The sequence below is a fragment of the Crocuta crocuta genome, unplaced genomic scaffold, assembly GCF_008692635.1.
Source record: "Crocuta crocuta isolate KB4526 unplaced genomic scaffold, BGI_CrCroc_1.0 scaffold650, whole genome shotgun sequence".
In the NCBI taxonomy this organism is placed as follows: Eukaryota; Metazoa; Chordata; class Mammalia; order Carnivora; family Hyaenidae; genus Crocuta; species Crocuta crocuta.
In genome coordinates, this window is record NW_027532882.1 from 288,282 (window position 1) to 316,266 (window position 27,985).

Sequence of the window (27,985 nt, forward strand, 5' to 3'; positions counted from 1 at the left end):
CAGCACAGAGCCTGACGCGGGGCTCGAACCCACGAACTGTGAGATCATGACCTAAGCGAAAGTCGGACGCTTAACCAACTAAGCCACCCAGGCACCCCTATTTATTTCTGAGAGAGAGAGAGACAGTGTGAGCAAGGGAGGGTCAGAGAGAGAGGGAGACAGAATCTGAAACAGGCTCCAGGCTCTGAGCTAGCTGTCAGCACAGAGCCTGACACAGGGCTTGAACCCACGAACCGTGAGATCATGACCTGAGCCGAAGTCAGATGCTTAACCGACAGAGCCACCCAGGTGCCTCCATAACTATTGGAAGTTTTAAATTGCTGTTCTGTCTAGGGTCATAGGTGAGCAAGTCGAGGAAACAGTTAAAAAAAAAAATTTCCAACTTCCTTAGGATAATGGCGCCCCCTAGTGGTTCCTATGGGTCTTTCCATTGGGCACTGGTTCTTCCCTTTCTGCTAGGAGGTGGAGAGCCATGGCCACACGCATAGGGGGCCGTCTGGACTCCAGGGGTTAAGCCAATTCTAACAGGATGTTGCTTTTTAATTTTTTTACTTTTTTAATTTTTAAGTAGTCTCTACACTCAGCATGGGGCTCGAACTCATAACCGTGAGATCAAAAGTCACATGTTCTGGCCTCTACCAACAGCCAGCCAGGCACCCCAGGATATAGCTTTTAATATTACTTTTTTTTTAATTTTTTTAAATGTTTTTATTTATTTCTAGGAGAGAGAGAGAGACAGTGTGAGCAGGGGAGGGTCAGAGAGAGAGGGAGTCACAGACTCTGAAACAGGCTCCAGGCTCTGAGCTGGCAGTGAGCACAGAGCCCGACACGGGGCTCAAACCCATGAACTGCGAGATTATGACCTAAGCGAAAGTCGGCGCTTAACCGACCAAGCTATCCAGGCGCCCCTAATACTAAATTTTTAAACTTTATTTTTCTTCATATTTCTCATTAAAAATTTTTTTAGTGTTTACTTTTTTTGAGAGAGAGAGAGCGCGTGTGCGTGTGCTTGAACAGGTGAGGGGCAGAGACAGGGAGAGAGAGAATCCCAGGCACGTGCCCCTCTCATTTTTTTACACCATGGTCATCACTTGTTTTGAGAAAATCTTAAGTCCTGGAGTGCCTGTGTGGCTCAGTCCATTAAGCGTCTAACTCGATTTTGGCTCGGGTCATGATGTCACTCTTCATGAGATCAGGCCCCAAGTTAGGCTCTGTACTGACAGCGTAGAGCTTGCTTGGGTTTCTCTCTCTCCCTCTCTCTCCCTCTGCTTTACTTGCTTTCCCTCTCTCCCTCTTTCTCTCAAAATAGTAAATTTTTAAAAAGTAAAAAAAAAAAAAAGAAAAACTTCTGGCAAAACAACAAACAATTTTAAAACATGGTTGAATGAAACGCAATGATTTTATGATCTCTCCTATCTTATCTGCCTTTCCTGTCTGCTGTGTTTCCCAGGGAAGCTTCTTTTTTGTTTTGAGGTTAGCATTTCCTTTTCAGGCATCTGGCTCCTTTGGAAATTCACCGCAGGTTTTAGCCCAGCCCAGGACAGAGCTGTATTCACTCACCCACTGCCGCCCCCCACTCCAGCTTTGGCTGTGGCTGTGGCCACCAGGAGGTGGCAGGAAACTCAGAGACCTCAGAGGACAAGGTGCTCTTTGAGCAATAAGCCTTGATCCCAGCAGGGTTTTCCAGAGAATTCCTGAGATAACTGGAAACCCAGGCGTTCTGTAGTCTGGCTTTTGGGACAAAGACCCTCAGAAGAAGCTAAGCCTGGGGCTATTGCCCAAGCATTTATGCACTAAGGCCACTGGATGCGAGGTGGTCAGAGCCTCAGACCCTGGTCCCTTCATTTCCTGAGCACCTGCAGGTGCGAGTGAGGCCAGATGCAAGCTCTGGGCCATGGTGGGGTGGGAAGACGTCTGGGTGTACAGTCTGGGCCGGCCCCTTCCCTGGGAAGCCTCAGAAAAGGTCCTCCAGTTTGGTCATGTTTGGGGCATACCTGGCCTTGCCTTCCAGCACCTTCCTATCCAGAGCAGAGGTTGCTCCCTGCCCCAGGGCCTTGGATCCTCCCAAGCCATACATCCACCACCGTGGGGCACGGGAATCCTGAGGTGACAGGCCCATGCCAGCCTCGCTGGGCCGTAAGAGTGACGTTCTAGCTTCAGTGTTGATGTTCTTTTCCCTCAGAACTCAGCCCCCTCCCCGGCTCCCTGTGGGCCCCAGCCACAAGCTCTCCAGCAACTACTACTGCACTCGCGACGGCCGCCGGGAAGCTGTGCCGCCCTCAGTCATCATGTCTTCGCAGAAGGTTCTGGCGTCGGGCAAGCCTGCCGAGAGGTGAGGAGGCACCGCCTTCCAGAAAGCAGCCCTTCCTCTTGTTCTTGTGCGTGTGCTTCTCCGGGTGCCTGTGTGTGGAGCCTCACCAGAGTCGAGAGCTGTGCTGCTGGGGCTTTTCACAGGAGAGCCCGGTGTCCCCACCCAACCCAGGGGAGGGTTTGGGGCCATTCCGCAAAGCACATGAATGAAGCCCCAGGGGCCCTTCAGGGCTCTGGGAGAAGCCCGGGTGTTGCTTTAGTAATTGGGTGGGTTTTTTCTTTTTTTTTTTTTTTTTAATTGAGGCGTAATTGACATCAGCGTGAGGTGAACCACAGGGACTTGCTGTTTGTATACATTTGGAGTGGTCACATGGTTACACGTTTTCCCTTTCGATGAGAACTTTTAAGATCCACTCTCTTAGCAGCTTTCAAATACGCAGTCTAGTGTTAACTACAGTCACTGTGCGGCACATCACATCCCCAGGACTTGATGGGAACTTTGTACCTTTTTGACCCCCTTACCCATTTCGTCCCCCCGCCCCCTATCTCTGGTAACAACCAGTCTGTTCTTTTTTTTCTTAAACGTTTTTATTTATTATTGAGAGACAGAGCATGAGCAGGGGAGGGGCAGAGTCGGGGAGAGAGAATCTGAAGCAGGCTCCAGGCTCTGAGCTGTCAGCACAGAGCCCGACGCGAGGCTCGAACTCACAAACCATGAGATCATGACCTGAGCCAAAGTCAGACACTTAACCGACTGAGCCCCGCAGGTGCCCCATCTAATCTGTTCTTTTTATCTGTGAGTTTAGTTTTCTGTTTTGTTTTTAGATTCCACACATAAGTGACATCCTGTAGAATTGGTCTTTCCCTGACATATCTCACTTAGCATAGTACCCTCAGGGTCCGTCCATACTGTTGCAAATGGGGACTTTCATTTCTCTGGCTCAAGAGTATTCAGCTCTGTCTACATGTGCGTATGTACCTATGTGTATATATGTGTGCACACACCCCATTTTCTTTGTCCTTTTTTTTTAAAGAATTATGTAAATTTGAGGCCCCCCCTTTTTAAAATTTTTTAACGTTTATTCATTTTTGAGAGACACAGAGCGTGAGCAGGGGAGGAGCAGAGAGAGACGGAGACACAATCAGAAGCAGGCTCCAAGCTCTCAGCTATCAGCACAGAGCCCAACACGGGGCTTGAACTCACGAACCGCGAGATCTTGACCTGAGCTGAAGTCAGATGCCCAACCAACTGAGCCACCCAGGCACCCCTCAGGCTCCTTAAAACTCAGTTTTGTCCCTGGCCTCAGACGCCTTCTCTTAAATGAGTGGGACAATAATATCTATTGTAGGGAACTTATTTTAGTCCATTCAGGCAGCTATGACAATATCATAGACTGGGGTGGCTTATAAACAACAGAAACTTCTATTTCTCATAGTTCTGGAGGCAGGGAAGTCCAAGATCGTGGTGCTGGTAGACTCCATATCTGGCGGGTGTATTCTTCCTGCCTCATAGATGGTGTTTTCTTGCTATTTCCTCACATGGTCGAAGGGGTAATGGGTGTCTGGGGTCTCTTATAAGGGCACTAACGCCATTCCTAAGAGCTCCTCCCTTATGACCTAATCACCTCTCAAGTGCTCTACCTCCAGATGCCATCACACTGAAGGCTGGGACTTCAATATATGCATTTAGGAGAGACAAAACATCCAATTTATAGCAGCGTTGTTATGAGGAGTCTCATAATTAATATTTGTAAGGTTTTAGAATGGAGTCAGTGCCATGCCTGCCTACGAAGCATGGGTTAGGCAGTAATGGGCCCTGTTACAGAAGAGAAAATTGAGGCACAGAGAGGCCAGTTGAGCTGCTTGGGTTACACAGCCAGTGGGTAGCAGAAGCAGGATTCCAACCCATTTTGCCCAGACCCTCCGTGGTGTTTGGTCTCTACAGCCAATTCACTATGTGGTCTGCAGCCAGTCCCTCAGCCTTCTGGAGCCTCCGTCTCTTCATCTGGAAAATGGGGATGGTGGGCTTGCAGTACGACCCATCCGTCAGGCGGTGAGGCCGGGATGGGCCTGGGGTATCGTTAGAACTCCGTGAACCAGCCGTGTCATGGTCCTTAATATCTCCTGACTCACCAGTGCCCAGCGCCAGGCTGTGGGAGTCCACCCTGCCCCGCCCCCCCCAAGCTCCCTCACCCGCCCCTGGAATGTCTCCATCTCCTAGGGAGCCTGATTCTGCCCCTTCACCCCCTTCAGGCTCCTGGGAGGCTGGGCAGCCCAGGAACCCCGGCTCCCCGGCGCTGCCCGCGAGGGCCTCCTCCGCCTCCTCTCTCTGCCCGCGGTGTGCGCAGGCCTCTGCAGTCCTGGGCACCAGGGGCTTGGCTGGGCCGGGCGGCGCTTGCCTTGGATTTGCTGCCACAGTGCCTCCTTAGGGCCCACTCCGGGTCCGGCGGTGTATTTTTTTAATTGCACCTGACCCTCCGCCCCATTAGACTGAGGCCAGGGCCTGGTCTGAGCGCCGCGCTGGGGTACCTTCAGCACCTGCCCGGGAGCAGGTGCTCAGCGCCTGAGGGAGGAGAGAGCGGTGGGCTTGTCCTCTTTGCCAGTATCCTGTTTGGAACAGGGTGCTCGTCCACCTNCAGGTGTGCTGGAGAAGGAGCCCAGCTGTTCACAGCTGGCTTTGGGCTGGGAGCCGGGGCAGGCCGGTGGGGCGTTCACATGGGGCTTGGGCAGGACGGGGACTGGCTGACCCTGTGGGGACCCCAGTGAGGGTGTTTGGGCCTGTGGAGCACCCTTTCTCTGGCCTCAGACCCCCAGTCTCAGCAGGCGTGTTCCTGCTGGGCGCGGTGTGCGCTTCCTCAAATCTGCGCATGCGGCTCCGGACACCTGGCGCTAACTAACCAAAGTCCGTCTTCCTCTCCAGCTCGGCCGCCGCTGCCACCGAGAAGAAGGCCGTGTCGCCGGCTCCTCCCATAAAGAGGTGGGAGCTGTCCACGGATCAGCCTTACCTGTGACTGCACCCTGGGCCACCTGGCCGGGCCCTCAGGGCCACCTGAGTGCTTCCCCTCCTTGTATTCCCTCCGGGGAGACCGGAACCTAATTTATGATGAATACACCCTGCTCTCCAGCGTCACCTCTGTGTTTCCTTTCAAAGCTGCACGCGGCTTACATGGAGCTCCCAGTGAAGCCGGTGCTGAATCTCTTAACTGTCAGCACTCCAGGAGCAGGGGCGGGATGGGGGCTCTTGAGCTTCAGGGTGACGTGCTGTCGCCGGGCACAGAGTCAGATGACGTGGGCTCCAGGGACAGGGCGTCTAGAGTTGGCACTGTCCCTTCTCCGAGGGCCTGGCTAACCTAGAGAGCAGTGGGGTCGGTTCCAGGACCTCTATGTGTTTGGGGGTCCCTGACTGGGGGCCATCGAGGCTGAGCACAGACTCTCCACTAGGTCCGTCGAGAGCTCCCGCAGCTGTGGCTCATGTGGCCTTGGGCCGGTACCCTTCCACCGCAGCCCCTGTCTGACCTTGACTGCCCCGCAGCTCCTGGGCTGGCCGAGAACAGCAGGGCCACTCACACGGAAGGCTTGCCTGCCCTGGGTGAGGAAAGGCCCCACTGAGCCAGAAACTTTTCTGCACAGGCCCTGGGGAGGGAGGCGAGTCTGCCTAGGGAAGGAAGGAGGGCTGGTCCTAAGAGGATTGAGCAGTTGAGTGAAAGCCAGAAAAGAAAGCCCAAGTTCAACCGCCCTGTGGAAGAGCCATACAACCCTTCTGTAGGGTAAGTTCAGGGTGTGAGATGGCCGTGTTGTCCGGAAGCACAGAGCAAGCAGGGAAGGATAAGGGTTCTAGGCAGGAGGTGTGTAGGGAGCCCCAGAGTGGGCCATACAAATGCTAAGAGCTCAAGGGCAGAAAACTGAGGGCCGAAGCCCCCAGGGAAGGCTTTCTGGAGGAGGTGGGATTCTAACTGGAGCAAAGGGTGAATCAGATTCAGGAAGAATATCAGGAAGGAGAGGAAGGCCGGGCAGGGTGTCCTGAGGGCTTCCACAGAGGCAGGCTTCTGGATAGTTTCAGGACACAGACTCGAAATTTGGTAGGGGACTGGGGGTGGGAAAGAGGTCGGACACGTCACTTTCCTGCGGGTCAGGTGCTGCTGTGAATGCTATCTGTGATCTCAGTTCCTTCCCAGAGCTGTCTTGTGAGGTCAGCGCCCGTTGCCATGCCCCCCGGACAGTGCAGCAGGAATGGAAGGGCCAGGAACTTGCTCGGGTGCACTGAGCTCTGACTTGAACCTGAGGGAGTCCGTGCCAGCTGCTACAAATGGGTGGCTTCCTCACTTTTATCCCTGCACCCCAGAGCCCTCTCACCAGGAGGCCATGACTCAACCCTGGGGAATCTGGGAGTTTAAGAAACAGTGACAACAAAACCCACCAGCATATGTTACACACTCCAAAAGCAGCCATAACCTCCAACATTTTCAAATACTGAATCATGCCAAGAACCTGAAAACTGCCCCATGTGGGAAAATCTGGATGCTTTAGTGTTGCTTCATGGGAAACTTGGGGGGGTGGGTGAATACTTGCACCCCTTGTCAACGTCGAGGTTCTGCGGGCAGTCTGACGCATTGCTTCTTCTGAAGGCAGAGCTGTAGATAAAATATTTATTTTCAAGACAACACAGCAGATGATTGGTTAGAACGCCTGCGGAAGGTTTGTATTTTCTGTGCCTAGGGGTGAGCGTGACGAGAAAGACCACGGGCCGCCTTTGGGGATCTTGTTCCGGAAGAGTAATACCCACTTTTGGGGGAGGTGGCCTATGAAGACTGAATGAAGCGGCGGGCGTGAGTGAGCACACGCGGCTGGCCTGAGTGATCTTGGTGGCCCTTTCTGAGGTTCCCAGAGTCCACTCAGCTGGAGGGAAGCTCCCTGTAGGCACAGGTGACCCTGCCTTTCAGCTGTGAGCTCAGGTTCACACACTTAACCTATTCCTTCCCGAGTTCTCTCCTTACCTGGTCCCCCGCCTCACCGCGGAGTCCCTGCCTTTACGGGCACATCCAGGTGCAAAGACAGGACCCATGATAGAAGCCAGGCGATTTATTCATTTATTCACGGATCTTTAAGAGCCTACTGTTGTGGCAGACACTGTTCTAGGATACAGTGGGGGAGGATACAGTGAGCAACGCAGCTCTCCAGTCCTGCAGCTGACCTTCTAGTAGTCATCAGACCCTAAACTAGGATAAGTAAGAGAAGCAGGAGGAAGGGGCTGCCATATTAAATACGATAATTAGTAACATTTGCTGTAGGATGCATGCGAAGCATTTAATTTTGTGAGCGGACACCGACAAGTTCGTTTACATCCCCATTAGCTTCTAACTTAGAATGGACCCAACACCTTTCGATATACCTTGTCAGTGTCAAAAGTGGGTTAGAGCCTCAAACCGTGGGGTTCCCCCATATTCGGACATTTACGGTACCCGTAGCAGCGGGCGCCGGGGGAGGTGTGTGGGCCCCGCCCCCGGGCGCTGCGCGCGTGCGCCGNGGCACGTGGCTCGGGACTCGAGCGTGCCGGGAGCCTGGCCTTGGAGAGCGAGCCGTCCCCAGCGAGGGACCCTCCCCCAGGTGGTCCCCCTGCCTCTAACCACTCTGCTTCTACCCTGCCCACACCGCACTCCTGCTCTGCTTTGTCGGAGCCCTTTGTCACGTCCAAGCCGACCTTTAGCCCAGCGTGGGCAGGAAGGCTTGTTGCAGGCTCGGGTTGTCCGACCTCTAACCGTGCGTGGCCGGTCACCTGGCGCCTCTGGGAGCAGCTGCGCCTCCTAAATTCTCGCCAGACCCTGAGGCCATGTGGCTGCGTTTCCTGGGAAACCACCCTCCGCCCTCCCCATCTCTGAACCTTTCTCCTCTGGCCTTGCGGAACGAAAGGTTTTCCTCCCTCCCTGTGACCCCCAGGCCCTTGGAAACATGCGCCTGGGCCCAGGTGATCTTGGTGGCCCTCTCTGAGGTTCCTAGAATCAGCTCAGCGGGAGGGACCTTTCTGTAGGCACACGTGGGCCTGGCGTTCAGCTCTGAGCTCAGGGTCACACACGGAACCCCTTCCTTCCTGAGTTCTTGCCTTACCTGGTCCCCCCACCCCCACCCCCAACCTCACCGCTGAGTCCCCTGCCTTTACAGGCTAAATGTTCCTGGTTCCTTTAAGGAGGCAGGACTCACCTTGACCAAGTTCCAAACTCCACAAATGGTTTTCTCTCCTTAGGACACTGAGGTGGGGACTCCTAGCAAGCTCCTTTTACAGGGGAGGAAACTGAGTCACTGGTCACCCCTGTGTGACCCCGCAAGGTCTAGTCTGCTGTGCTCTGCCTCCCGCTTTCCAGGAAGGCGAGACACTCGTGGGAGGGAGGTCGGGGGTTGGCAGGGCCGGGAGCGCCTAGGCCGGGAGACCCTGGCGCGCAGGGAAGGGTGCCGGCTCCAGGTCGGCCACAGCCCTTCCCGGCTTCACCGAGCTTAGGGACTGCGTGGGCCACAGGTACCTTTGGGCCTGGAGGCCTGTGGAGGGACTGGCTGTGGGGAGCAGGGTTTGGCTGTTTGGACGCTCAGGCCCCTGAGTAAAGGTAGGAGTGGCAAGAAGACCAGGATCGAATGGGGTGGGACCAGGCTGGGTCCAAGCCAGGTATTTGTCACCTGCCCAACTGCACCTGGGAGGGGAGCCTTACAGGCCATTGCCTTCCTCTGTCACTCAGACTCCCTCCTGCTGGCCCCGGCTCCAGGCCCTTCCGTGCCCCTCCAGCTCAGCCTCACTGCCTGGGGTGCAGGAAGGCTCAGATCTCATCTGGACTCAGCCTGGACCCTTGTGTGACCTGTTTCCGCTTATTGTCAGGCACCGCCCTGGCCCTGCAGTCACTAGGTCCTGGCCCCGATCTCCACTGAGTGTCCTTGCCAGCCGCGTGGGTACCAGTTTGAGGACCGTTGTTCTAACTGGAAGGTAGAGCTTCAGGCATCTGCGAGTCGCAGGAAAACTCCTCCCAGGAAAGCAGCTGAGACCTGAAGGCTGAGGGGGAGTCACCAGTTGTACAGTGGGTGCAGGAAAGGGTGCATCAGCCCAAGGAACAGCACGGGCAAAGGCCCGGAGGCGGAAATGAGCCAGGCCTCTTGCAGAACAGCGAGAAGGCTGGGGCAGAGGGTGCTGGTTGAGGAGGAAGCATGAGGGAGGAGGTGAGGTCCAGAAAGCATTTGGGGCTGGGCCAGGCATTGGAGCCACATGGGAAAAATAGGGATTTGGTGTGAGAGGGTCAGGGGACCAGGGCACAGTTTTGAGCAGAGGGGAGGCAAGGGTGGGTGACTGAATGATGGGATCCTGTGACGTCTCCAGTGTCCCGGTGGGGGTGGGGCCTGTCTAGGAGGTGGCACATTCCAGATGGGGAAAGTGGTTGGATCGGGTTGGAATTTCGGAGGTGAGTGGATAGGCTTTGGTGGTGAAGCAGGTCCTCTGCCCAGGGCCTCAGTTTCCCCTTTGCTAAGTAGGTGGGATATAGCGCACCCTGCTGACCCTGACCGTGGGCAGGTTCAGAGATGGACCCTACCCTAGTCTGTTTAGCCAGGGATCAGTGAGACCTGGGCTCAGACCTCAACACTGCCACCAGCCCGGCAGCCTGGGTCCTTATCTCTCCTGGGTGTCTTCCCAGCATGGGGTGAGGGGTGGGGGGACAGTAGGACCTGCCCTGTGAACTGCTCAGCGCCACGCCTCACACGTGGTGGGTCCTCAGCAAACGCTGGCCACCAAGGGCATTCCAGCGCCCTGGGACCTGGCCGGTCTCCTGGCGGTCAGTCTGTAACGCTGTGCCCCTGGCGGAGGCCAAGACCTCCCAGACCTCACTGGTGTGCGTCCTGCAGGCTCGTGCCCGCCCACCAACTTCCAGTGCCGCACCAGTGGCTTCTGCCTGCCCCTCCCTCTGCGCTGCGATGGCGACAAGGACTGCCCAGATGGCAGCGATGAGGAGGAGTGCAGTGAGTAGCCTCGCTCCTGGGCGGGGCGTGAGGAGGCGGGGCCGCAGGGAGGGGAGGTGCTTTGGGGAGGGGCGGGGCCAGCGTGGGCAGAAGTGGGTTTCCTGGGAGGTGGGCTTAGTGGGGCCTTGGGAGGAGGGGCTCGCAGGGGGCCGGTGGTGTGTGGGATCTGATCGACCCTGCACCTCAGGCATCAAGCCTTGCGCCCAGGACGGACAGTGCCTGCCACCCACTGGCAGCCCCTGCCCTTGTGACAGCGTCGATGACTGCCCCGATGGCATCAACCAGAGCGCTCATCACAACTGCAGTTACCAGCCCTGCCCAGAGGGGGAGCTCCACTGCGTGGGGAGCGGTGACTGCATCCCGCGCACCTGGCTCTGCGATGGCCATTCGGACTGCCCCACCTCCAGCGACGAGCTTGGCTGTGGTGTGTGTCATGGGACCTCCGTGTGCCTGCGGGGGTGGGGAGCCCTGGGCGTTAGATGAGTGACCCCTTCCAGTGGGTGACCAGGCTCGAGGAGCGGCCCTTGGATCTTCTTGCACCTGCATCCCCGTGGCGGCAACGGTGCCCACTGACCTCACTCGCTCTGGGATGGAAGATATGAGCCCCAAGCTGCCCCCAGGCATTTGGGACACGGGTTCACCCTTCCCCGCCCCTCATGCCCTCAGCGCCAACTCCCCAGCTATTGAAATGCCTGCACTTGTTGCAGGAACTAAGACACCCCAGGAGGGGAATGTCACAGCGACGGGGATCCCTGTGACCCTGGTCACTGTCCCTGAACTCGGGAATGCCACAGCCACCTCCGTTGGGGACCAGGACTCAGTCCAGTCTGGAAACCGAAGCGCTTGTGGGGTTATTGCCGCTGCCGGTAAGATGACCAGGCCCTCCCGCTCCTGGGGGCAAGGGACGGCTGGGGGAGGGGACAGGGCTGTCACGGACTCCTGTCTGTCCCCCACAGTGGTGCTGAGCGCAGGCCTGGCTGCTATCTTCCTGTTCGTGTTGTCCCGGCTCTGGGCCCGGGGGCGCCTGACCCGCCTGGGGCTGCTCATGGTCGTGAAGGAGTCCCTGCTGCCGTCAGACAGGAAGACCTCACTGCTCTGAGGACCAGCTGCTGCCCACACACCGCCGGGGCCCCTGGTGGGGCCGCTTCTGGCCGTGCAGCACTGTGGACCTGAGCCCCTGCACATGTGGCCCTGGAGGCCACGGGCACCTGGACTCTCGCCCTGGACGCAGGAAGCCTGGCCTGGGGAACACGCTGCAGCGGGGACTCAGGGCTGGCCCCGAGATGCTCCTGGGATGGCCCCAACTGACACACTCCTGCCTCTGTCTGAGGGTGGTGATTAAAGTTACTTCCCATCCTCTGCTGCCTCTGGGCCTCTGTCTCCCTCTGCCTCTCTTGTGTGGTGGGTGGGGCTTGGGGACCCAGCCCTGGGCGCTCCCTTGTCCGCTCTGCCTCCGGCTTCCTGGGACCCAGAGTGGGGCGTGGGCATGGCCCCTGGGCCTCCTGGGGGACCGCCACCCATCACAGCGTTTTCCTCTCCTCCGAGATGTAAGCTGGGCATCTAGGGGTTGGTCTGGGCTCCACCCAGTTTTAAAATGTAGGAATGTGTATGAGCAGGGCAGGGGCAGGGAGAGAGAGAGAGAGAGAGAGAGAGAGAATCGCAAGCAGGCTCTGCACAGTCAGCGCAGAGTCTGCTCCCGGGCTCGAACTCACAACAGTGAGATCGTGACCTGAGCCGGAACCGAGGGTGGGACGCTTAACCCTCTGAGCCACCCAGGCGCCCCAGAAGCGTAGGCCTCGTTATTGTGCAGGTGCGGTGAGGCCCGTGGAACAGGAGACTGCCCTTGAAAAGACTAACTGTTCCCAAAAGGAGGCGGCACCCTGGGCCACACAGAGGCCACACCGGGAAGGAGGCCCCAGTGTCCGTCAGGCCGAGGGAGCCAGAGGAGAATGTGGGCAAGAACCTTTGTTGTGGCTCCCGTGGGAAGGAGGAGTGGGTGAGGCGGGGTAAGCAGGCCTGGGACTGGCGGGGCTCTGGGGGTGGGCGTTGTCTGTCGCACAGGCCCCAGGCTGTTGTCGGTGACACCAGGCTAAGAACAACACCGGGGACCTCCTGGGCCCGTGCTGTGCCCTATGAGCCCCACAGACCATCCCCATCTGCAGCCTGTGGACCAGCCCTTGTGGCCCTGCTTAGGATCGCAGGACACCCTGCAGCAGAGCATGCTGGGAGAGCACCCGGGACCCCACACTCGGTCTTGGGGCTCCCACATCTGGCAGGCAGAGCGCTGGCCCCTGACCATGAGATGCTGGGTAGGGGCAGAGAGCAGGCGCAGCAGGAGGGCTTCCTAGGGGTGGTGAAGTTGGGCTTTGGGACTCCACCCACCTCCCAGTGGGGGAAGGCGGTTGAGGTAGGTGTTGGAGTCTGGGCGTTGGGCCGTGTACGGGGGGCCCGAGTTCTCGCTCAGTGCCGAGGGCAGCAGGAGTGCAGGCCTGGGAGGTGGGCTGCAGCTACGATGGGGGCCGCCGTCTCCTGGGGTCCAGGGCCTTCGCTTGGTGCCCACCGGAGCCAAGGTGGCCCGATGCAGAACCGAGAGCTTCTTACAGGTGCCGGAAGGAGTTCTACCAGAGGGTAGGATTTTCTTGGGTTCAGGTTTTTCTCCCTTTTGCTCAGGCGTGGTCAGCCTTAGTGGGTCAGGGGGCATGTAAGGGGGTATGAGGCCACTTGTCATGTGCCACGGGTTGTCACGTGGATTCTTAGCTATCAGTGGAGCAAATCACCTGTGCTTGGGGGCTCCGTCGCTCCACTGTATTCTTGTTCATGGCTGGCAGCTCTCTGGTCCATGAGGAGCGGCGGCTGTCGTCCTCTGCGGGATGGGCTGGTTGGACCTCACCATCTAGAATTTCTCTGCCCTGTCTGGCCCTTGGGATGGCCAGGCCAGCTGGGCCACTCACGCTCCATGTGGCTTTTCCATGTGGCCATTGGAGCAGAATGGCCTTATCTCTTTCCCGGCAACTCAGGGCTCGTCAAAGGGCAGAGCTAAAGGCACCAGACCTCCCGGCTCAGGCCGAGATCCAGGCCAGCATCTCTTCTGGGGCATTCTCTGGAATCTGTGGAGTCCCAGGTCAGCCCAGGCGTGCGCGGGGACCATGCACACAGCTGTGAACATGGGGAGGGGCCCGGATGATGGTGCCGACCTTGCGGACCAGCTGGTGCGGGGGGCAGGGGAAGGGGGCTCCCTGAGACAGTGGACTCTGTGGGCCCGCAGCTCTACTCTCAGGGACGGCTTTGTCATCCGCGCCCAGGGACAGTCACAGGTACAGACGCCTGTTGCTGTGAGCCTGTTGGGGTTTCACCTTCCTTTGTTCCTGGAGCGGGAGAAGGACTCGTGCTGCTGTTCTGTGGCCGAGCCCAGTGAGTCACTGCCAGGAACCTGCATGGAGGGTCCAGGTTTCAAAGTGTGTGTGTGTGTGTGTGTGTGTGTGTGTGTGTGTGTGTGTGTGAGAGAGAGAGAGANACGTAAAATTAACCATTAACAGTCTTAAAGTGTACAGTTTACTGGCATTTGGTACATTAACAATGTTGTACAATCATCATCCCTGTCTAGTTCTAAGACATTTTCTTTCTTTTTTTTTTAAGTTTATTATTTATTTTATTTATTTTTTAAAATATTTTTATTTATTTCTAGNTTATTTTGAGAGAGAGAGGGGGAGGGAGGGAGAGCATGAGCGGGGGAGGGGCAAAGAGCGAATCCCAAGCAGGCTCTGCACCATCAGCACGGAGCCCCACATGGGGATTGAACTCACGAGCAGTGAGACCACGATCTGAGCTGAAGCCAAGAGTTGGGTGCTGAACTGACTGAACCACCCAGGCACCCCTCTTTCTTTTCTTTTTTCTTTTTTCTTCTTTTTACTTTTTCTTTCTCTTATTTATTTTGAGAGAGAGAGAGAGAGAGAGAGTGTGTGTGTGTGTGTGTGTGTGTGTGTGTGTGCGCGCGTGCACAGGAGGGGCAGACAGAAAGGGAGAGAATCCCAAGCAGGCTCTACACTGTCAGCACAGAGCCTAATGTGGGGCTCGAATTCATGAACCGTGAGATCATGACCTGAACCGAAATCAAGAGGCAGATGCTTAACTGACTGAGCCACCCAGGTGCCCCTAGATCCAAAACATTTTCATTCCCCCCTCAAAGGAAACCCTGTCTCCATTAACCCCTGTTCCCCATGTCCCTCCTCCAGCCCCTGGTGCTTACTAACCCACTTTCTGTTTCCGTGGATTTGCCTGTTCCAGACATTTCATAGGGATGGAATCACATCATAGGTGGCCTTTGATGTCTTGCTTCTTCCACTGAACATCTCATTTCCCCCGGAAAGTTTCCGCCAAGGTTCTTCCCCCAAAGTTTCCTTGTGGCTTTTTTAATACCCCACCCTCCCGTCACCATGACCTAGGCAACCATTGATTGGCTTCTGACACTACAGATTAACTTTCTAGAATCATATAGTAGGTGCCCTGTTTTATCTGTCAGTTTTTACCTGACACGTTTAAGATCTGTGCATATTGTTGCATGTGCTAAAAATTAACTCTTTTTTTTTTTATTGCTAAGCCCTATTCCACTATATGGCTAGCCCACACTCCACTTAGTGTGTGTTGATGGACATTTAGGTCATTTCCAGTTATTTATTTTTTTAATGTTTATTTTGAGAGAGAAAATGAGCAGGGGAAGGGCAGAGAGAAGATCCCAAGCAGACCCCGCTCAGGTAGTGCAGAGCCCGACATGAAGCTCGATCTCACAAACCATGAGATCATGACCTGAACCAAAATCAAGAGTCAGACAGTTAACTGACTGAGCCACCCAGACGCCCCTCCAGTTTTTTATTGTTAAAAATACATCCGTCAAGAACATTGGTTGTTCATGTGCTGTTTTATATCTTTTGAGTAAATACCCAGAGGTGGAATGGTTGCATCACATGGTGGGTATATACTTAATATAATTTTTCAAAGTGGGCTCCATGCCCGATGTGGGGCTTGAACTCCCAACCCTGATATCAAGAGTGGCACGCTCTACGACTGAGCCAGTCAGGTGCCCCTGTGTATTTAATTTTAATTTTTTTTTTTTTTTTTTTAAATTTCTGAGAGAGAGCGTGAACAGGGGAGGGTCAGAGAGAGAGGGAAATACAGAATCTGAAACAGGCTCCTGGCTCTGAGCTGGCTGTCAGCACAGAGCCCAACGACGGGCTGGAACCCACTAACCGCGAGATCATGACCTGAGCCGAAGTCAGACGCTTAACCGACTGAGCCACCCAGGCGCCCCTCNAAATTTCTGAGAGAGAGCGTGAGCAGGGGAGGGTCAGAGAGAGAGGGAGACACAGAATCTGAAACAGGTCCAGGCTCTGAGCTGTCAGCACAGAGCCTGACGCGGGGCTCAAACCCATGAACCGTGAGATCATGACCTGAGCCCAAGTCTGACGCTTAACCGACTGAGCCACCCAGGCGCGCTGAATTTATTTATTGTTAAGAAAAAAATGTTTAATGTTTATTTTTGAGCGGGAGATTGGGAAGGAGAGAGAGACCGTGAGCAGGGGAAGGGCAGAGAGAGAGGGAGACACAGAATCCAAAGCAGGTGCCAGGCTCTGAGCTGTCAGCACAGAGCCTGACACGGGGCTCAAACTCCTGAACTGTTAGATCATGGTCTGAGCCGAAGTTGGATGCTCAACCTACTGAGCCACCCAGGCGCCCCTATTTAATTTTAAAGAAATGGCCAAGATGTTTTCCAGAGTGCGTGGACTCTTCCCTTCCCTTCCCTGGCATTGTATATATTCTTGACCTTCACATTCTCGTCATCGTTTGATATGGACAGTCTTTTAAGTTGTAGCCATCCGAATAGGTGTGCAGGGTTATTACACTGAACCACTTTTGTATGGAAGTGAAATTCACTTAACAGAGAGCTAATCATTTTAAAGAGGACAATTCAGTGGCCTTTAGCATGCTCATAATGCTCTAACCAGTAACACGTGAAACTTGTCATGGGTTTCTAGCATTTCGGGAAATACCCACCTGGGACTTGACCTGAGATCGCGTTGCATTTGTAGGCTAGTTTGTGGAGAAGAAACATTCAGTGAGCACCGACCGCGTGGCGGGCATTATAGGTGCTGGAGACTAACCTTGAACAGGACAAGCCTCTCCTCCCCTCCCCCTGGCCCCTGCCCACGCCATGGAGGTAAGTGAGTAGAGGTGGGGGAGGGGCTAGGTGATAAACCACCAAACTCTACTAAACAAGTACATGATGTCAAGATGGTGCTAGGTTCTGGGGACTAAGAGCCCAAGTAGAAGAGGTAGGCATGCTGGACTGGGGGGGGGAAGGGGGAGGAGAAGGGTCACTATCTTTATATTTGATGGTCAAAAGAGGCTGGAACAGAGAGGCATTTGAGTAGGGAGCTGGAGGAAGGAAGAAGAACTGTGCAGTTAACTAGGTGAACATTCTCAGAAGAGCAGATAGCGAGTGCAAAGGCCCTGAGGCAGAAGTGTGTTCCAGACACAGGAAGTATGGAGCCAGTGCGGAGGGGTTGGTGGCAGAGGTAAGCGCTGACGTCAGAGGATGTCTGTGGGGGGGGGAGGGGAGGCTCGAGCTGGGCGAGCTGGGCAGCGAGGTGGGACCTTTGGAGATCTGAGCAGAGCGGGGCTGCTCTACCAGGTTAAAGTGCCTGCTTGTGTTAAGAAAATCCCTCTTTGAGGACGTGATTTATCTGAAGGCTTCTGGCTTTTAGGACTCTGTTTTCTTGGTTTGTTTTTACAAAACTGGTCTGGTAACACCGGGTGTAGGTACACTTTCTTCCAAAGCAGCACTTGTGTTCATTTGTATCACAGAACTGATTGGCGATTCTTCAGGAAAAGCACATCCAAGGACAAAAGGGATCTTCCTGGATCTTTCTTCTGTTCTCGCCACCGTGTGACAGTTCCACCTCGGTGGAGTTCTTTGGGTTACGCGATGGGAGTTCGTTTGTTCAAAACACATTTGTTGTAGATGAATGTTCCCGGCCAGACAATGGCACCCGGCCTCAAGGTCCCTCAATGGATGAACGGATAAATGATAAACAGGGCGCGTCCGCACCGCGGGGTGTTGTTCAGCCAGAGGAGGGACGCCCTGACCTGTGACAACGCGGGGGAGCCTTAAATACCGTGCTGAGTGAAAGAGGCAGAAAATCGGATATTGTGGGATCCTGTTCATAGGCGATGTCCAGAGTAGGTAAAGCTGTAGGGTCCGGAAGATAGTGGCTGCGGGGGGCTGGAGGAGGGAGCGGGCTGGGGGGAGTAGGTAGAGGATATGGGGTTTCTCTTTGAGGGCTGGAATGCCCTGCGGGTGGTACCCTGTAGTGGTGGCTGCGTACATCTGCGCGTGTACTGAAAATGACCGAATTGTACATTTCCAGCGGGTGAAGTCTGTGGTATGTGGATTGTTACGGGCTGTGTTGTGTCCCCTCCAAACCCCCCTGATGAAGCCCTAATGCTCTCTAGCTCAAAACATGACTGTATTTAGGGTTAGGGCCTTTACAATTACCTTCATTTTTTTTTTTTTTTTTTGAGAGACCGCGTGAGCAGGAAAGGGGCAGAGAGAAGGAGACACAGAATCCAAAGCAGAATCCAGGCTCTGAGCTGTTAGTATAGAGCCCGATGCAAGGCTTGAACTCACAAACCACGAGACCATGACCTGAGCTCAGATTCTTTTTTTAAAAAAAATTTTAATGTTTTATTTATTTCTGAGAAATAGAGACAGCATGAGCAGGGGAGGGTCAGAGAGAGAGCGAGACACAGAATCTGAAACAGGCTCCAGGGTCTGAGCTGGCAGTCAGCACAGAGCCTGAAGCAGGCCTCAAACCCACAAACCGTGAGATCATGACCTGAGCTGAGGTCGGACGCTTAACCGACTGAGCCACCCAGGCGCCCCTGAAGTCAGATTCTTAACTGACTGAGCCAACCAGGCGCCCCTATCTTTAATTTTTAAAAGCACCCATATTTTTAATTTTTAAAAGTGCAGTGGGGCCTTTAAGGAGGTGATTAGGGAAGCCATTTGGGTCCTGATCCAATCTGTCTGGTGTCCTTTTTTTTTCTTTTTTAAAATTTGTTTTAATGTTTATTTTTGAGAGAGCGCGAGCGAGTGAGCGAGAGAAAGCGTGCGTGCAAGTAGGGGGAGGGGAAGAAAGAGGGAGGCACAGAATCTGAAGCAGTTCCAGGCTCCGAGCTGTCGGCACAGAGCTTGACGTGCGGCTCAGGCTCACGAACTGTGAGATCATGACTTAAGCCAAGGTGGGAAGCTTAACCGACTGAGCCCCCCAGGCGCCCCTGTCTGATATTTTTCTACGCAAAGGAAATTTGGACACACAGGGTGCACTGTGTACACAGACGCAAACCATCTGCCAGCCAAGGAGAGAGGCTTCAGAGGGGACCAGCCCTGCCGGTGCCTTGACCTTGGACTTCCAGCCTCCAGAACTATGAGGAAAAAAAGTGTTTAAGCCCCGAGGTGGGGGGTATTTTGTTACAGTCACCCTCGCAGGCCAAAATGTACATTATATCTCAAAAGCTGTTGTAAAGAGACATTTGTTGAAGGTTTTGTGCATTAGGCAGGGTCTAGGTGCTCGGGATACAGCAATAGACAACAGAGAAGCAAACAAACAAAAACCCAAGGGAGGGGAGTGTTTCTGGTTGTAGAGGGGAGGACAGAGCATAGCTGGTCCATGGAGCTATCTGAAAAGAGCAGATAGCGAGTGCAAAGGCCCTGAGGCAGAAGTGTGTTCCAGACACAGGAAGTGTGGGGTCAGTGCTGGGGGTGGGGGTGGGGCAGAGGNCAGTGCGGAGGGGTTGGTGGCAGAGGTAAGCGCTGACGTCAGAGGATGTCTGTGGGGGGGGAGGGGAGGCACGAGCTGGGCAGCGAGGTGGGACCTTAGGGAGATCTGAGCAGAGGGGGGCTTCTCTACCAGGTTAAAGTGCCTTCTTGTGTTAAGAAAATCCCTCTTTGAGCACGTGATTTATCTAACTGAAGGCTTCTTTTTAGGCTTTTAGGACTCTGTTTTCTTGGTTTGTTTTTACGAAGCTGGTCTGGTAACAGATTAGGTAAATCCACAGAGACAGAAGGCAGGTTAATGGTTTCCTGGGACAGGCGGGGGGCGGGGAAGCAGGGAATGGCCATCAGCTGCTTCATGAGTACAGGGTTTTATTTTGGGGGTGAGAAAAAAGTGCTTATTTTTTTAAAAGTTTATTTATTTTGAGAGAGCTGAGAGGGTGAATCCCCAGCGAGCTCCTTGCTGCCAGCATGGAGCCTGATGTGGGGCTTAAGCTCGCAAACTGGGAGATCATGACCTGAGCCGAAACCAAGAGTCTGACACTTTTTTTTTAATGTTTTTTTAAATTTATTTCTAGGAGAGAGAGAGACAGCGTGAGCAGGGGAGGGTCAGAGAGAGAGGGAGTCACAGACTCTGAAACAGGCTCCAGGCTCTGAGCTGGCAGTCAGCACAGCGCCCGACGCGGGGCTCGAACCCACGAACCGCGAGATCATGACCTAAGCGAAAGTTGGACGCTTAACCGACTAAGCCACCCAGGCGCCCCCCAAGAGTCTGACACTTAACCGATGGAGGCGCCTGGGTTTAAGTGTTTTTAAAGACGATTTGTTAAATCAATTGTAGGTTCACAGGAAAATTCTGAGGAACACACAGAGGCTTCCCGTACACCTACCTCCTACCCAGGCATAAGCACAGCCCAGGTTAGCAACGTCCGCATCAGAGGGATACATTTGTTACAACTGCTGGAACCGCGTTGATATATCGCCATGGCTTCAAGTCTGTGAGTTACTTTAAGGTTGACCCCTGGTGGTGGACAGCCTGTGGGTTCCAACAATCACGGCGATGACCGTGTCCGCCATTATAACATCATATACGGTATTTTCACTGCCCGAAAAGCCCTCTGTGCTCTGCTAATTTGTCCCTCCCTCCTCCCCCCAACTCTGGCCATTTTATTGCCTCCATAGTTTAGCTTGTCCAGAATATCGGAGAGTTAGGATCCTACGATCTATGGGCTTTGCAGACTGGCTTCTTTCACTTCGTGATATGCATTTAAGGTTCCTCCATGTCGTTTCCTGGTGTGATGGCTCACGTCTTTTTAGCGCTAATACCCCACTGTCTGGAGGTCGTACAGTATATGTGTCCGTTTCACCTACAGACGGACATTGTGTTTGCTTCCAACTCTCTGCAAATATGGATAAAGCTGCTATAAAACACCTGAGTGCAGGGTTTTATGTGCACATACGTTTTCAATACCTTTGGGTAAATACCAAGAAGCACAATTGCTGGGTTGTATGGTAAGATGGCTTCGTAGGATATGTTTAGTTTTGTCAGAAATTGCTAAACCGTCTTCCGGAGCGGCTGGACCGTTTTGTCTTCCCACCAGCAGTGAATGGGGTCCCTCTTAACCCTGCGTCCTCGCCAGCCCTCTGTGAGGTCAGTGTTCGGATTTTGGCCATTCTAATAGCTGTGCGGTATCTTGTTGTTAAGTGTATTCATTTTTTTGAGAGAGAGACAGAGTGAGCCGGAGACGGGCAGAGAGAGAAGAAGAGAGAGAATCCCAAGCAGCACGGCGTCCCAAGGGGCCCAGCGCGTTGCTCAGACCCACAAACCGTGAGATCACGAACTGAGCCGAAATCAGGAGTCGGTCGCTTAACCGACTGAGCCACCCACCCAGGCGCCCTGGTATCTTGTTTTAATTTCCAATTCCCGGTGACAGACGATGTGGAGCATCTTTTCATATGCTTCTTTGCCACGTGGATCTGTTTCAGAATTAGACGGTGGCTGCACAGCCTTGTGGATGTACTAAATGCCACCAAAGTTTACTTTTAAATGTACTATATGCCGGTGAAGTTTAATGTTACGTTACGTGGATTTCATCTCAGTGATCAATCCAAACCATTAAAAGGGAAAAAAAGGTGAAAGATGAATTGGCATATTTGTGTGCTGATGGGAATAATCGGGGTGGGGGGGCGCCGGGTGGCTCCCCACATGGGCCAGTGCGCTGGTGGCTGCCTGGCTTTGCCTGGGTTCGGGGCACGCGGTTTACTCATGGCGGCAGAGGGGAGGCCGGGCTGGCGTGGGGGCTGGGTGCAGGTGGGCAGGTTGGTGGGGGTGATGACTGCGGGCTGGTTTCTATTTTCTCAGCGATGCGTTATATTCTGCCAGGAGGGAGGGGGAATGGTGACCGTATGGAGGAAATGGCAGTGGCCTCGGTGCGCCGACCGCGAGCTGCCTGCAGGTGGCGCTCTCTGCCTTTGCCATCCGGCCACGAGGTTCCTTTTCACCACGTGTTCGTCTGGGTTCATTCGGCAGCTCTTCCCGGTGTTCGTGCGTTTGCTTTGGCCGCCACCCTTCCCTGCTCTCTGTTCCATCCGGGGACCCTCACCTTTGTGTTTTTCTTCTTGTAAAAGATACATAACGTGGGGTTTGCCGTTCTAGTCATTTTTAGGTGCACAGTTCAGAGGCAACACGCGCATTCGCCTTGTGCGACCCTCCCCACCGTCCCCTTCCAGAACTCTCCATCTTGCAAAACGGAGACTGTCCCCGTGAAACACTGACTCTCCCTGCCCCCAGCAGCCCCTGGCTCCCACCATCTATCTACTTTCTGTCTCTGAATTAGACTTCTCTAGGGACCTCACAGAAGTGGAATCCTATAGTATTACCTTTTTGTGCCTGGGTCCTTTTCCTCACATTGTGTGTTCAAGATGTGTCCATGACACAGCAGGTGTCAGAATTTCTGGGCTTTGGTTTGAAAGTCGAATTTCTTTTCTTTTCCTTATAGTTTCTTTTTGAGACAGAGACAGAGCATGAACGGGGGAAGGGCAGAGAAAGAGAGAAACCCAGAATCAGAAGCAGGCTCCAGGCTCCGAGCTGTCAGCACAGAGCCTGACGCGGGGCTCGAACCCACGAACCGCGAGATCATGACCTGAGCCGAAGTCGGACGCCCAACCGACTGAGCCACCTAGGTGCCCCAAAAGACTTGTTATATTTCTAATATGTGTAGAAAATAAATTCACGGGTGCCTGGGTGGCACAGTCGGTTGGGCGTCCGACTTCGGCTCAGGTCATGATCTCGCGGTTCGTGGGTTCGAGCCCCGCGTCAGGCTCTGTGCTGACAGCCAGCTCAGAGCCTGGAGCCTGCTTCCGATTCTGGGTTTCCCTCTCTCTATACTCCTCTCCTGCTCACACTCTGTCTGTCTCTCAAAAATAAATAAACATTTTTAAAAAAAGAAATATAACACGTCTTTTAAATTATGCTTGTGTTTATCTTTAAAAATTGTTTAAAATATTTACTCATTTTCATGAGACAGAGCATGAGCAGGGGAGGGTCAGAGAGATAGGGAGACACAGAATCTGAAACGGGCTCTGGGCTGTCAGCACAGAGCCGGATGTGGGACTCAAACCCACGAGAACTGTGAGATCACGACTTGAGCCGAAGCCAGCTGCTTAAACGACTGAGCCACCCAGGCGCCCCTATGCTCATATTTTTCTTAAGCTGGTTTTTTCTTTCTTTAACGCTCTAGCAGATTTGCAAGGGTTCCCAGGTCTGAATTCAGGGAACACACACATGGCGTCCTGGCAAAACCAGGCGTCTGTGTCAGAAACCAGCCCGTCAGCTGACGGATCTAAGTTGTCAGCTGCCTGATTTTCTGCGTTTAACTCCTCTCTGCTTTCTGGGCCAAATCGTCCTTGGTCGTGATACAATCCCCCCCCCCCCCGNTTCTACGGACAGTATTAAAGGTTGGTGTCAATTTTCCTATGTTGGTCCACAGTCTCGCCTGTTTTTATTTTTAACCGAGGTGAAATTTACATGACAGAATTAACCCCTTGAAAGCAAGCAGCCCAACGACATTTGGTCCACGCACAGCGGTACAGCCACCGCCTCTGTTTGCAGAACATTTCCATCACCGCAAAACAAACCCTGTACTCGCTGAGCAGTTACTGCTCTCCCCTCCTCTCCCCTCCCCTCCCCTCCCCTCCTCTCCCTTTCCCCTTGGTAACCATCAACCTGCCTTGTGTCTCCATGGTTTGCTCAGCGTGGAGATTTCCTACAAACAGAGCCCTTCAGTGTGTCGCCATCTGTGTCTGGCTTCTTGCGCTGAGTATAATGTTGTTGAGCAGTCTCCGTGCTGTGCTCTCTCTGGTTTGGTTTGTAGTTTACACCATCCTCCAAACCGAAACCAGCTGCTTCCCTCCTCCTGTGCCCTTCGCTATTCTTGGTATCAATTTGCCTAAGATGGGGATTATCTGCTACCTGTAATGCTGATAACTCTGAACCATAGAACCTTCTAGGTCCTGCCCTTCCTGGAGGGGCACACCCTTCCTCCGTCATTTCCATCTCAGTAACATTTCTGGATCCACTCAAGTGTTCTGATTTTTCTTGGTACAATTTTTGCAAATTTTTGTCTCCCCATAAATGTATTCATTTCATCTTGATTTTCAAATGTATTGGCATATAGTTCTTTAGTTTTGATTTTTTTTTTAAACCACTCACCCCCCACCCCCACAACCACCAATCTGTTCTTCGCATTTGAATTCAGGGTTTTTTGTTTTGTTTTGTTTTTTGTTTTTTGTTTTGGATTTCATCTGCAAATGAGGTCTTTCTCTGACTTAGCATGATGCCATCAAGGTCCATCCACATTGCAAATGGCAGAATTTCCTTCTTTTTTGAGGCAAATAGTATCACATGGTATGTACACATTGGGCTCTGTGCTGACAGCGAGCTCAGAGCTTGGAGCCTGGAGCTGCTTCAGATTCTGTGTCTCCCTTTCTCTCTGACCCTCCCCTGCTCATGCTGTCTCTCTCTCTCAGAAATAAATAAAACGTTCAAAAATTTTTTTTTAATATTTGAGAGAGAGACAGAAAGCGAGCAGGGAGGGGCAGAGAGAGAGAGACGGAGACACAGAATCCAAAACAGGCTCCAGGCTCTGAGCTGCCAGCACAGAGCCCGACATGGGGCTCGAACCCACGAACCGTGAGATCACGACCTGAGCCAAAGTCAGATGTTTGACGAGCCACCCAGGCAACCCTGTGCACATATTCTTTATATATTTCCTCATCCACCAAGGGACACTTAGGTTTTTTCCTTGTCTGTTGTGAATGACGCCGCAGTGAATGTGGGGAGGGGGCTTGTAGGTGCCTTTACAGGACCAGCTTTACTTCCTTTGCGTGTATATTCCCGGAAGTGGAGTGTTTCTATTGTTCATCTTGTAGGGACCCCCCCTCCTGTTAGCCGACACCCTGTTGGCCTCTGCCATCTGTATTCCCACCAGCAGGTGCACGGGCCTCCCTTTTCTCTACGGCCCGTGAGAGAGGCTATTTCTCATCGTTTTGACCCATAGTTGCGCTTAACCTCCTCCATATATATTTTTAAACTTTCCTCCTTTGCCCCCTGCTCATTCTCTCCAACTGTTTACCTCCTTAGTCTTTCCAAAGAGCCAGGGTTTGGTTTTATTCTTGCATTTTTGTTCCTTTGGCCCTCCGCGTGGTTGATTCCGGCTTTAATCTGTGTTATTTCCTTGTTTCCTCGCGTTGAGTTTTCTCTATTGTGCGCTTGCTGGCCCGCTGCCCGGTCACCGCACTGGCGGAGCTCAGCCTCCTGTCATGGGAGTGCCTGGCTGGGCGCCCGTCGCGCGGTTCAGAGGTCCTGGCCAGGCTGACGGTCTCTCAGACCTGGATTGTGAGTCTAGGCTCGGCGTGCATGAGGCCAGGCTTCTCGGGGCTGAGGTTTGAAGGTATAGGCACAGGGTAGTGCCTCCGTCAGGNGCCTTCAGCATCTTGGAGGGGGCTTGTGGGCCCTCCATTCAGGCCCCTCTGAAGAGTGGACCAAAACCTTGTATATAGAATAAAATAGAACAAGTGTAGAGAGAGCGCCCAGACACGCAGCACAGCGTGCCTGAGTCACTAGTGTGCAAAGAAGAGCACATCCAGGCGCCGGCCAGCGAGCGCGGGCACGCAGCGGCCACAAGCCGCGTGCACGGGCCGCGGACAGCCAGGAGACGGAACGTGGGGATGTCNCGTCGGCCAGCGGGTGGACGGACACCCCAAGTGCGGCCTAGCCGGGCGAGGGCGCCGTACCGCCCAGGAACAGGAATGAAGGAGGGCGGGCGGCACCGTGAGCCTGGACGCACGGGGTCACGTGTGTGGCTCCCTTGCTGCGGCGTCTGGAACAGGAAGGCCGATGCGTGATTCCCGGGGGCTCACGGAAGGGGGAGGGGGAGGGAGCCCCAGGGCGTCGGGGCTCCTTAGCGGGGACTGGGTGGAGGCTGTGGCTGCACAACCTTGTAAACGCACTAAATGCCACCGAACCGTTCACTTAAAAAAAAAAATTAATGTTTATTTTTGAAGGAGAGAGAGAGAGAGAGAGGGTGAGCGGGGGAGGGGCGGGGGNGATTAATTCTACGTGACTTTTACCTCGATAAGAAATGTAGATTAAGAGAAGCTTTCCCATCATTTCCATCGACTTGGAATAGGAAAGGACAATCTAGCCACACTCTAGCCCACCCGCTGCGCTCTGCCTACTTCCTACTGCGGTCTTTTTGTTGTTGTTGTTTTTTGGTTTTGTTTTCAAGTAATCTCTGTGCCCTACATGGCAGTTGAATTCACAACCCAGAGATCAAGAATCCCATGCTCCACCGACTGAGCCAGCCAGGCCCTCGCTGCCCCCGCTGCCTCTGTGCAGTTCTTGATACCTTTTTATTGTTTTATGTTGAAACGGCATCTATAAAAAGGTCCATAAAACAAACATTAAGGACACTTATAAAGTGAATGCCTGCTTACACCCACTTTTCAGTTAAAAAGCTCATTCTTTCATTTCCCCCTCCCCCCCCGTATTGTTGTTCCATTGGAATTTTGGCAAATAGGAAAAACAAATATTAATAGAAAAAATAATCACGGCTCTCTCTGATGCCCCAAATTAATTGCTGTTAACATTTTGATATATTTGCTTCCACTGTGTTCTCTGTGTCTTCTTTAATAATCTGCAAGTAACTGGGGCACCTGACTGGCTTCCTCAGGAGAGCATGCGATTCTTGATTTCAGGGCTGTGAGTTTGAGACCCACGTTGGGTGTAGAGATTACTTAAAAATAAAATCTCAGGGAAACCCGGGGGGCTTAGGTGGTTAAGCGTCTGACTTCCGCTCAGGTCATGATCTCCCCGTTCGTGGGTTTGAGCCCTGCGTCGGGCTCTGTGCTGACAGTTCGGAGCCTGGAGGCTGCTTTGGATTCTCTGTGTCTTCCTCTCTCCCTGCCCCTCCCCTGCTCATGGTCTGTCTCTCTCTGTCTCTCAAAAGTAAATAAATGTATTGAGAGTATACACAGTAAGATATTTATGTAAGAAAGGCAAAGAAAAATAAAGAGGAAATAAACTAAAAAAAGGTAAAGAATGTAAAAAAATTGTTTTTTAAATAAATAAATACATCCTTAAAAGGTAGGCATTGTGCATTGTCATGAAACTATCTTCTGGTCTCCATTCTCCATCACTCCCCACTATGTAGCCTTTTAGTCTATGTTAAAAAGTATATATATTTATTTATATCTAAAACTATAGGTATAAATCCATAATTTGTATTTTTATGTAGACTGTGTCATCCTGTATGTATTTTTACAAATTGCTTTCCTTTACTCAACAGTGTGTTTTGGAGATGCCTGGGGGGCACAGTTGGTTAAACATCCGACCTCGGCTCAGGTCATGATCTCCCTGTTTGTGAGTTCGAGCCTGGCATTGGACTCATTGCGCGGCGGCGAGCAGGAAAAAGGAAAATCACCCAAAAGGCTAATAATGGGGAAATGTAGTAGCAAAATGCTCGTGATTCTATGCGTACCTCACTGCGAATTACAGTCATCTTCTCAGCCTGAGGAAACACCAAAAACATACTGTTGTATGTTTTGTTTATTGTTTTATTTTGTTTTAATGTTTCTTCTTACTAAAAAAATTTTTTTAATGTTATTTTTTTGAGAGAGAGACAGAGACAGCATGAGCAGGGGAGGGGCAGAGAGAGAGGGGGAGACACAGAATCTGAAGCAGCTCTAGGCTCTGAGCTGTCAGCACAGAGCCCAACGCGGGGCTTGAGCCCACGAACGTGAGATCACGACCTGAGCTCTAGTTGGAGGCTTAACCCACATAGCCACCCAGGCGCCCCTGTTTATTTTTATTTTTGAGAGAGAGAGAGTGTGAGCAGGGGAGGGGCAAAGGGGGCGGGTGCGGACAGAGGATCTGGAGCTGTTTTAGTACCTAGTGGCCCTTAAACATGACTTATCTCTATCTCCACTCCACACCCGGCTCCCCAGGAAAATATTCCCCTACAATCCCATTAACATTGGATATTATCAAATGTAAAAAGATTGTTTTCCTATCTTGTGGTTGGAAAAGAAGTTTCATGGTTATTTCAACAGGCATTTTCCTATTAGTGAGGCCAGTTGACTTTTTATATGTTCTTTTTTTAATGTTTATTTATTTATTTTGAGAGAGAGAGAGAGAGAGAATCTCAAGCAGGATCCATGCTCAGCTTGGAGCCTGACTCGGGGCTCGACCCCACAACTGTGAGATCCTGACCTGAGCCAAAATCAAGAGTCAGATACTTAACTGACGGACACCCAGGTGCCCCTGACTTTTTCTATTTTTGAACAGACTTTCTTTTCTGGAGC

General features: G+C 53.0%; 2 protein-coding genes and 1 long non-coding RNA gene across 5 annotated transcripts in view; all 3 read left to right on the plus strand.

Annotated features, from left to right (window-relative positions):
- Positions 1-5,440, plus strand: part of NDUFA7 (NADH:ubiquinone oxidoreductase subunit A7) — a 7,494-nt gene extending 2,054 nt beyond the window's left edge. The window contains exons 3-4 of the mRNA XM_077745674.1: positions 2,183-2,332; positions 5,231-5,440. Coding sequence (XP_077601800.1) covers positions 2,183-2,332; positions 5,231-5,321 — 241 coding nt within the window. The 3' untranslated portion in view covers positions 5,322-5,440. The remainder of the gene's footprint in view (positions 1-2,182; positions 2,333-5,230) is intronic.
- Positions 5,441-10,127: 4,687 nt separating this feature from the next.
- Positions 10,128-11,655, plus strand: CD320 (CD320 molecule; the record flags this gene model as incomplete). The annotated part of the gene is made up of 4 exons (XM_077745721.1): positions 10,128-10,296; positions 10,484-10,720; positions 11,004-11,162; positions 11,253-11,655. Coding segments are annotated over 4 exons (708 nt in total), but the record flags the coding sequence as incomplete, so codon positions are not given.
- Positions 11,656-12,360: 705 nt separating this feature from the next.
- Positions 12,361-18,879, plus strand: LOC144216335 (uncharacterized). Of its 3 annotated transcripts, XR_013330656.1 has the most exons (5): positions 12,361-13,417; positions 16,380-16,507; positions 16,775-16,865; positions 17,155-17,533; positions 18,653-18,879. It is a non-coding gene; the product is annotated as an uncharacterized LOC144216335 (long non-coding RNA). The 3 variants fall into 3 exon arrangements; XR_013330655.1 differs by lacking the exon at positions 12,361-13,417 and having other exon boundaries at positions 15,636-16,507; XR_013330654.1 differs by lacking the exons at positions 12,361-13,417; positions 16,380-16,507; positions 16,775-16,865 and having other exon boundaries at positions 16,872-17,533.
- The last annotated feature ends 9,106 nt before the right edge of the window (positions 18,880-27,985 follow it).